The following is a 10,049-nucleotide window of genomic DNA, read 5'->3' as shown; positions in this document are numbered from 1 at the left end:
ATTTTCTTAAACATAAAAAAAGATTAATAGAGTAAATACTAAAATTGAAAACCTTCCTTTTAAGTCTAAAACGAGTATTTTATTTGATTTACCATTGAACCAGTCTTCTAAATGAGAAAGAGTATTTAAGGAAAGAAGGTGAGATTCTTTCTTTACTTAAGTGAGGTGATCTGAGAGTATTTTATTTGTTTCACCGTTGAACCAGTCTTCTAAATGAGAAAGTGTATACAAGGAAAGGAGGTGAGATTCTTTCTTTACTTAAGTACTTAAATGAGGTGATTTGAGAAATAAAAATGTAATTACCAAATGGTCCTTGACTTTTTTAAAAAATTTACATCTTTTTATCTAAGATAATTAATAATCTTAATAATAATAATAACAAGAACAATAATAATAATTTATAATAATATTAAATAACATTAATGGAGAAAATAATACAACATCTAAATAAAATACTAATAAAATTTGTAATGACAAAAATAATTAAATAATAATAGTATTAATTTTTTATAATTCAAAATGTAATTAAAACTATTTTTAACCAATCACATTTTATTTTAAATTAATTACACTTATTAATTCTTTTTATAAATAAATCATCCAGGTTTTATTTTAACTTAATTATAATTACTTACATTTAATTTTCTATTAAGTTTTTATTTATAGCCTAAATTTTTAATACTAGAATAATCAAGTTCTCATGAGTATTTCCTAGAATCTTAAAAAAACATTTTTAAAAGTTAAGTGAAATTGTTTCTTAAGAAATTTAAAGTAAATCCAAGTTGTTTTTAAAGTAAAGCATATAATATTTTGTTTCTGCTTCTGTTTTTTATAAGTTTACAGAAATATTTTAAAAATTAGCTTTTTTTATGTAACAATCAAATTAAACAAGACCAGAATATTCCTTAAAAATAATTGAAAGAGTTCGATCATTAATTAAAATAGTACATTGAAACAAACAATAGAGTAACTAATAAAATAAAAGTTCTAATGGACCAAATAGGAAATATGTATAACTATATACAAAATATAATAAATATAAAACTTTTTGAAGTTCAAAAAAGGAAATTCAATATTTTGTGACTTTTTTCATTTGATATGTGATGGATTAAAAGTGTAATGAGGGATCGATAATTCCAGGAAAAGATATAAAAGAGAGAAAGAAGACAACATTTTCAAAGTAATAAGATTTTGTAATCCTTAAAATTTTTCATAGTACGTAGTAAGATTTTGTGATTCTTAAAAATATCCAAGAGAATGTTTGTTTAAAAAAAATGTTAGGTTTGATTTTATTAAATTTAGATCAAATCAATGTAAAAAATGGAAAAATTATAGATTGGTACATTCTTAGATGAAAAGGAGTGACCACGGTAGGATTTAAAGAAATTTTGATCGATTATAGTTCCCTGACGAGATCCCTATTTCAATGAATTTTGTGTAAACTCAAGAGCTAGCAATAATCAGCAGGTTGAGACATGGTATTTTAAGATTACCTGGTATGAAATTTAATTTGCGTTCTTGTTGTTAAGGAAAGTATATTTGAATTGGATAGCTGGGAAGAGAAAGGAAAAGACGAGAAGAAAGATGAGATATTGAACAATTCTAGATTATTTTATTTTAGTATACACATGACAAATACGAACGTAAGATTTTAACATTTTTTTTCAAAAGAATTTTCTACATGTTCTATTAATCAAACTTGACGTCAAGAGGAGGCAACTTCTTGATGGTGACGGTCAGCACACCATTCTGGTCCATGACAGATATGGCATCAGAGTTGGCATCGTCTGGAAGCGTAAATCTGCGCATGAACTTTCCGACTCTTCTCTCCGTAATCAAATACTCAACCCCTTCTCTCTCCTCCTCCCTCTTCTTATAGCCGCTAATGATTAACACATTGTCCTCCTTTACCTGCACCTCAATGTCCCCAGCTTTCACGCCAGGCATGTCGATCACGAACACGTAACGATTCGGATACTCCTTAACATCAGCATAAGTGGCAACCATTACTCTTACATCTCCAACGTACGTCCAGAAAGATTTGCAGAATAATAGTAGGGAGTTCCAGACGATTCCGTACTTAATTCCCATGCTTGCTTGTTAGAAGGTACAGATGCCAACTCTTCATTTCTTAAAAACAAAAGTCAAAATTAATTAGTCTTTGGGCTCCCATTCTTCATTTTTGATATAAAGAACAATTCAACCATTATCATGTTATTTTCTAGATTCTTCTCTGTCTACCTTTCGTGAGAAAGAATCAGCCGAAACTTGAAAGAAACAAACTTTATCTGCAAAAAAACAAAAAAGATTAAAACCCACAAAAATAAAAGAGAAAGAGAGAGGGGGAAACAAAGCTAACACTCGTTATCTCTACGCACAAGAAATATTGAGTAAAAGAAAAGGGTTGAGAAAGAAAAGAAACCCAGGAAAAGCAAAGTCTCAGGAATCACAAGAAGCCCTCAAAAGATAACACCCTTTTTTTCACATTACAGCATGAGTTGCCTTTCGTCCAATAATAATAATGATAAAATGAAAGAAAGAAAGAAAAAAGGTAAAAGAAATAAAGAAAAAAAAGAGATTCATTACCTGTTGTAAAACCTGTATTGGAAAAGATATTTTCTTCCGTAGTTTGTGCGTGCTGAAGAATCGGATGATGCAGTGCTGAAGAATCGGATGATGCAGTATTTATGGAGTGGTTTTGACCACGTGCACTGTAGTCTCCCTAGGTTTGTGCTTCCAGCGTTAAATTCTACATTTTTTTCACATCTTATGATTACTTTGTTTAGATTATTTAATTCATTTATCATTTGAAGTTAAAAATGATTTTATATATCTTCAATGCTTAAAGAATAAAAATATATTTAAATTTATAAAATAAAAACCAGACAAACTCTAAATTTAAATAATAGGTAGAATTTAATAGAGAGAGGTCTTGGAAGCTCCATTCTCAACACCAAGTGGAAGGTCATAAATCGTAATAACTTTGGTTTTTCTTCATTTCTACTTATTTCTCAACACGATGTGTTGTGTATTGTTGATTTTAGCAGAGGCAACGAGAATTGGTTTATATGATTGCCTATGATATCCTTTTCGGCAAGGTGAGGTGTTTTTTCTGTTGTATGGGAGGACTCCTAGTTCTACGACTTCTGGAAATTACTCGGTATGTTCGTGTCAATACGCTTAGACTGGATGTTGATTCTGCCTTGCTTGAACTTCAGAAAAATTACTCGGTAAATTCATCAATATATTTCTGATGATCAACATTTTATATTTTAGTCAAAATTTCTCATGCAATGTAACTTGATAAGACGATTTTAAAGTAGAATTGAGCTATTTACTCTGAAATTAGAGGCGAAGTAAGTATGCTACATTTACTGTTTAACAGATTATTCTGTTCATATTGGCCAAATTCCTTCTTAGATAGTTGGTCATCCTATTGGTGATTCAGGAATATTGAAGTATACCATATTTAATCTGTTCTATTGGGTCTACTGAATATTTTGTTTTGGCTTCTATTTTTTAAAAATCTTCTTTCTCTTAATATATTAACTTGAAATGTTTTTGCTTAATTTTACTTGTATAAATCCTCAGGAAATTTTAATTTTGTAGGATTGCAAAGAAATGGCCAAGGTTACCATATGTAAATTAATTACTAGAATATAAGTGAACAACCACTCTGTATGTATTTGGCATGTGCTTGCTGCCTGCTCATTTTAACTGCCATGTTATGAATGTTCAATTTGTAAATTAAATTATAACTACAGAAATCAGTGTTAAATAAAAAAAGTAATGTTGAATCCTTGAGATATTTTGTTAGCTATTCCAATCCTACTAATTGCACACCTCAAATGTATTTGAAGGTTATTGATGCGTGTGCAGCACCGGGAAACAAAACTATTCACCTTGCTGCCCTTATGAAGAGTAGGGGAAAGATTGTAGCATGTGAGCTGAAAAAAGAAAGAGTTAAGCGATTGAAAGACACTATAAAGCTATCATGGCTTCTAGTATCCTTTGATGTTATATCTATGTGCTTACTGATAGCCTTTTCAATGTCACAACAAAAATAAGTGTGTTGGATGTTTTTTAAAACGACAGGTTATGCTAGTTGTCTAGAATCCAGGTCTCTTTTCTGCATTTAGTGTCTCCACCGCTGACGAGCATTAAATTCTGAATTATTCTTTTTTAGTTAATTTTTGGTTGGTGGTTCTAACTGTCAGACTTAACCCCAAATTCAGACATACAAGTCCTGAATGAGGATTTCTTGAACATAAATCCCAAGGATCCTTCATATTCTAAGGTGAAGTATATTTCCTAATATGTAGGTAATTATTTTTGTTTAATGGGGTATATTGGGGTGGCTGCTAATAGTTTGACTGATCTTGTATTATCAAACTAGACCTAAAGATCAGCACGTCTGCAGTTTTCTTGTAAACTTCAATAATTACAATTTATGAAATGTTTTTTAAGTTCTGTGCCAATGTAATTTTTCATTGCAAAAAGGAGTTAAGGATATGTTTTGTTGGTCCTTTGTATGATGAAGTTTTGTAATCTGCTGAATGCTTCTCGTAACTTCGATTCTGAAAAACATGTACACCAGAGTAAAAGAGAGATGTTGTCTTTCATTCGTATTTTCTCCTATTTAAGGAGTTAAGCCTCACTAAACGGCCTATCCTCCTGTTGTAAGAGCATATATTTTTTTCTTATTAGAAGAATTTACTCATTTTACCGAATAGCTAATCCTTATGTTGTTAGAACCTACCCTGTTTATTTTTCGAAATTCAGTGATAGCCTCTCAGGTTTTAGGTTTTTATCAATCGGGTAAGGAAAATACAACTTGTATAGAGTCGTTTGTTAATTATAGTACACTGTCATGTATAAGACCTGGTTTCAAGTATGGGACACATTTTTAAAATTTTAATACCAGATTAAGTATGAATTTTATTTCCTTCTTTGGTATGATGATTGTGTTTTTAACAGTAAGCTTTTGACTCCATAGCTCAGGATACTGATATGGAAAGATTGAGTAAGTTTGCAATTTTCCAGAGAAAGGCTTTTGAGCATGCTTTACTTTCTAAGTTAGTTAGTTTCTTCCTGTGGCAGCTTAGACATCAGGCCCAAATTGCGAGCGAAGACATCAATCCAGCTCCAAGGAAAAGCATGCAGTAAGAGGCTATCTGTAGCCTGAAGTTACAACTCATTCTCTTGCTAAGAAAATCCGCAGCTATCAAATCTACCAAAGCCATATACACCAAAATCCCCGCCGATAAGGAATCCAGAATACCTTCGGTGATGAGTGCACCGGGGCTGTAAGGGTTAAACCTTGAAGAAATGGCCGTTCCGATCGAAACACCCAACGGTGTAGTCAATGCAAAAAAACAAGCCATTATGGTTGCTGAGGAGGCTTTAAACTGCGCTTGGGAAATGCACCCTCCAAGCGCAAACCCTTCAAAAAACTGATGAAAAGACAACGCCGCAATCAGAGGCCTTATGGTACAAGGACTTTGAGAAACCCCAAGAGACAACCCGATGATTACCGAATGTGACACAATCCCAAGCTCCAACACCTGCAATGCAACCCCAGTTACGCACACTTATACGCATTTTCTTCCTTCACTCGCGCTAATAATCATTACCAGTTACATTAAATACAACCAAAACAGAGATATTTAATTATTTACCTGAGAAACCACGACGTGTCGAACGTCGGTTTCTTCGACATCTTCCATGTGGGAGTGGCCGTGGAGGTGACCGTGACCGTGTCCATGGGAGTCAGCAAGCGCATTATCTTGTTCCTTCTCGCCGCCAATGCCATGGCACGAGTCATGGCCATGGGGGTGGTTATGTCGATGATGCGCGGCGTGTGCATGCATCCCCACGATGTGCATTCCCCCACTCTCTTCTTCTCCAAACACCTTCCCTCCGGATTCGGACGACCCGACCCGAGACTGCTCCTCCGAGGGACGGTTGAGCCCCTGCTTGCGCTCGTAGTATTGCGTTCCCACGAAATCGAGGAGGAGAGTGAAAAGCGCGGCCATCATGGCGAAGAAGCCGGTGAAAGGGAATTTGGACCACGGGAACGAAGGCAGGCACGGGTGCTGGAGCGCGTCGGTGGCATCAGAGAGCATGTGGACGAATCCCGTGGCCAGGATCACCCCGGCGGCAAAGGCCTTGGCACCGACGAAGAGGTTGCCGTCGGTGCGGAGGAAGCGGCGGTGTTTTCCGACGAGGGGGATCGCTATTCCGGCCATGCCGGAGAGGAGAATGGAGGCGATGGCGACGAATTTGAGAACCAACGCCGCCGACTCGTCTCGGCACTGATCGAACTCAGCGCCTGCGCAGGTGGAGTTGGTCATCGATTCCAGAAGGTTGTGGAAGAAGGACGGTTTCTCTATTTTGGAAAAAGCAGCGGCTCAAGAGTTTAGAAAATAATCGATTGACCTATAAATATATACCAATTGAATTAATGATAAATTAAAATTTACGATTCGCTTACATGGTGTGTGTGTGTGTGGATTATTGAATCGAAAAATGATTATTACCTGAAAAGAGAGAAGTGTTTCCAACCAGTTGGTGGAGCAGCGGCCACAAATCCTAAAAAACAGAGAGAAAGAAGAATGATTATCGATTACATCGAAGGTTACATGGAAGGTTACATCATGGAAGGTGACGTCGAATAAAGAGAGAAGCAGAAAGAAACCTCGGTAAAAATCATGGGAGTGAGGGGAATTTGTAGGGAAAAAGAAGGAGAAGGTTGTGGGATGAAGATAGAGAGTGGAATTGAATAGTATAAATAATAAAGTGGAGAAGATAGGGATTGAGATCGGAAATTGGATGCCAGGGAGGGATAGAAGAAGCTTGTTGGCGAAAATGAAGAAGAGTGTCGTCATAAGGATGAGAGAGAGAGGTAGGAGAGTCAGTTGTGGATTCTTCGCTTCCCTCTTTTTGCAATCAAATGAGCGCGAGAGTGTCGACATTCTTGCATCACCTATAATATATGCTACTCACCTTTTTTTCTTTTTTTATTTTATTTTAAATCCTTCCTATTAAAATATTACCAGATTCTCTTAAATCCACCATCTCCCCACACATCTCTCCTTATAATATATTTACGCTTATAACAACTATAATTATTTAAATTTAAAATCTATATAATCTATTACTTTAACTATGACATTTTCTTCTGTAAAAGAAACGACATTTTCTTTATTAGGCTATGTTTAATTATGCACCCCGAAACCTCAATTTTATCAATTGAAAGATAGAACCAGAATGATAAAAATCTTGTAGTCTACGTTATCTCATTACGACATTCCCACCTTTGACCGTTTCTCTTCCGTTTATTGAAGAGATAAAAAGTAGAAAAAGAAAGTATTAAATTTTAAAAAATTGAATGTTAGATCATTTTATTTTTATACTAATGCTTACTATTATTTTTTAATTTTAATTTTAATTATTCATTTATCAATTATTATTATAATAAAGAAGTAAAATATAATACAAAAATATATCATCATAATTTATTAAAGATATTTTTTAATAAATTAAGATTATGATATCTTAACAGCATTTTTAATAATTTTTTGATAATAAATCTTGTATTACTATTTTATTTCTCGATATATTTTAAAGAAGTTGTCAGAAAAGATTTTTGAATAAATTATGTATTGAAAAACACTTAAAATTACCCATTGTAGCAGCACAGGAGCCTGGAAATTACCTTCACATCTTTTCACATACCCCTGCTATTCAACTCAAGCAAATATAATTGAATAAAGGTATTTGCACAACTTTTATTCTTTATACAAAATTAATTATAATAGTATAAATTTTGAATTAATAAAATAATTTTAATATTATAGTATTATAAAAAATTATCTATTAATTTTATAAAAAAAAAATATGGATTACAAAACATCTTTACTCAACCTAATTTCCTCGTTTTTTACCCTAAGAACATCTTAAAACGAAAGGAAGGCGGAGTTATAAATTCATAGAACTAAAACTTAGTTTAATAACAATGATTTAATAAAATAAAATAAAATTTACTGTCCAGTTGTTGCTCTACGACATCCTCACATAGTTAATTATTTTTTAAAGTACGACATTTTTTCTACAGATCTATGGTGTTTGGTTGGTAAAGACAACAAGCTGCATTCCGCATTGTATAACTTTTCAAAGAAACCAATGACATAACTATGAATATGACAAGTTTACCACTGTTTTCCCATTGTTTTGTTACTCCTCCTGAATGCAATAGAAACTGCTGCACTAATTAACGAAGAAAAAGTACAAATAAAATGAAAAAAGAAATACTTTTATATCCATGTCTTGAATAAATAAAGTATTTACGTAATATCAACAAACAAATTTAACTACAAAATAGAGAATGTTAAAAAACATCTGATATTTTTGTAAATAAAAATTTTCAGAATTATATTTGTTTGACGTCAATTGGTTATAAAACATCAGATATTGAGAAGGATGTTTGACACAAATCTGAAAATGTATTTACGTATGACGTCGAATGTTCAAGAATTAGACGTTAAAAGGTTATAAGATGTCGAATGTACTAGAATAAGACTTTATATCTTAGTGAATTCAATAAAAGTTTTAGCACATGACCCCTTCTTTGCTCAAATTTTTCTTGAACGAAGTTTGACTACCAACACATGTAATTTTTCTTTCATTTGATACAAATGCATATTGATTAACTACTTTTAGCTATGATTTTTTGTTTTGACAAATTATTTTTGTGTTCTTCTTCTTCATAGGCTTTTCTCTCCCATTGACAACACTTTATTCCTACGAACCTATATTTTTTAAGGTTAGTTTTCATTTTCGTTTCCTTTTTCAAGAACTTGTTTGTTGAACTTTGTTGTTGTTTGTTGTTCATAGTACACTACACGTTATATATCTAAGCTTTAGTGTAAAACTAAAAGTATATTGAAAACAACTCCAAATGACCTGAAAATTTGTTCAAAGCACCAAAATATCACCAGAAGCCCCCACAAAATTTATAATCAAAATTCAAAATGTAACTATTTTAAATATTTTTGCAAAGTTTGAAAAAAAACAAAAATAATTTTTTGAAAAATAGAAAACAATGTTTTCTAGAGAATCTAGAAGGATTAGCTAGCCACTCGAGCTTCCACGGTATCAATTTTTTTTTCTACCCAAAATCCATGTTTAATAATAGTAAATCGGACAACCGAAGCAAATGTTATGGTCGTTTAAAAATTTATAGTTGTTCACTTTCCAAATAATAGACTTAAAGCAAGTGTTTTTTTTTTTTCTGAACTAGGGGTTTTAAAGGAGTGGTAAAAAAAATACAACCAAAACCAAAATCATAGCTATCAAAATCAAAAATTAGAAGTTAATATTACAAGTTAATATTACTATTGTCATAACTTTTGTATTTTTGTTTATCGTTCATAGTTCATGCTATATAAAATACAAAAAATAAATTATATTTATTATTTTTCTGTTTTTCAAGTCTCATAGTTATAAAAATGAATCACAATTAATTAAATAAAAAAAATAATAATTAACATCACACAATGACAAAATTCGATATTAATTAATGTCAAATATAAACAAATATCCAATGTCAATCTACTCAAATTGTTTTGTATCAGAGCGTTAATTAACGATAATTAATGTTTGATATACCTTAAAGGAAAAAAAACACAAATGTCAAATGACTGTGTTGCACTAATGTAAATTAATTTTAATGTTTTATTATGCAGTATTGTTGTTCACCCCACTTACAATACATTTAATAGAGAAAGAAAATGAACGAGAGGTAAATGCAAATAGGTGCAAATAAACGAAAAAGTGTTTAATTAAAATATTTTTAAAAAGGAAAATATATGAATAAAAGAAAAGTAAAAAAATAAAGTTGCAAGTCTCGATGTTTTAAAATTTGTTAATATGCAGTTTTCTCAGGAACGTTTATCTATGGTTTAGATGATTGGTAGAGTTTGATGGAGTGTAAAATCACATTAAAGTAATCAATATGAAGAAAAATACGAGTATATTTAGATCTAAAT

At 32.0% G+C, this 10,049-nt stretch overlaps 2 protein-coding genes and 1 long non-coding RNA gene across 4 annotated transcripts; 1 reads left to right on the top strand and 2 right to left on the bottom strand.

Annotated features, from left to right (window-relative positions):
* Positions 1–1,615: 1,615 nt before the first annotated feature.
* LOC124826067 (17.3 kDa class II heat shock protein-like) lies at positions 1,616–2,726 on the bottom strand. Of its 2 annotated transcripts, none has more exons than XM_088107239.1 (3): positions 2,587–2,726; positions 2,242–2,288; positions 1,616–2,130 (listed from the first exon to the last, which is right to left on the bottom strand). In XM_088107239.1, the coding sequence occupies exon 3, from the start codon at positions 2,089–2,091 to the stop codon at positions 1,690–1,692; it is 402 nt and encodes a 133-aa protein (XP_087963365.1). In that variant the 5' UTR covers positions 2,092–2,130; positions 2,242–2,288; positions 2,587–2,726; the 3' UTR covers positions 1,616–1,689. The 2 variants fall into 2 exon arrangements, with proteins under 2 accessions (XP_087963365.1, XP_087963366.1); XM_088107240.1 differs by lacking the exon at positions 2,587–2,726 and adding an exon at positions 2,423–2,505.
* Positions 2,587–4,512, top strand: LOC148204178 (uncharacterized). The gene is made up of 4 exons (XR_015784442.1): positions 2,587–2,726; positions 3,048–3,230; positions 3,861–4,004; positions 4,236–4,512. It is a non-coding gene; the product is annotated as an uncharacterized LOC148204178 (long non-coding RNA).
* A 485-nt stretch (positions 4,513–4,997) lies between these two features.
* ZIP4 (zinc transporter) lies at positions 4,998–6,941 on the bottom strand. The gene is made up of 4 exons (XM_047298833.2): positions 6,698–6,941; positions 6,540–6,591; positions 5,679–6,388; positions 4,998–5,564 (listed from the first exon to the last, which is right to left on the bottom strand). Exons 1-4 carry the CDS (start codon positions 6,710–6,712, stop codon positions 5,109–5,111), a joined length of 1,233 nt encoding a protein of 410 aa, XP_047154789.2. The 5' UTR covers positions 6,713–6,941; the 3' UTR covers positions 4,998–5,108.
* Between the last annotated feature and the right edge of the window lie 3,108 nt (positions 6,942–10,049).

Source organism: Vigna umbellata, chromosome 2 (genome assembly GCF_029865625.1).
Source record: "Vigna umbellata cultivar VRB3 chromosome 2, Vumbellata_1.0, whole genome shotgun sequence".
NCBI lineage: Eukaryota > Viridiplantae > Streptophyta > Magnoliopsida > Fabales > Fabaceae > Vigna > Vigna umbellata.
This window is presented reverse-complemented; position numbering and strand designations above follow the sequence as displayed.

Excerpts from the sequence above, each read along its gene's own strand:
- ZIP4 (XM_047298833.2), bottom strand. Across the intron at positions 6,389-6,539 it reads AAACACTTCTCTCTTTTCAG|AGAAACCGTCCTTCTTCCAC; the intron begins GTAATAATCATT and ends TTTCCAAAATAG. Across the intron at positions 5,565-5,678 it reads GACACGTCGTGGTTTCTCAG|GTGTTGGAGCTTGGGATTGT; the intron begins GTAAATAATTAA and ends GTTGCATTGCAG.
- LOC124826067 (XM_088107239.1), bottom strand. The coding sequence starts at position 2,091 with ATGGGAATTAAGTACGGAATCGTCTGGAACTCCCTACTATTATTCTGC.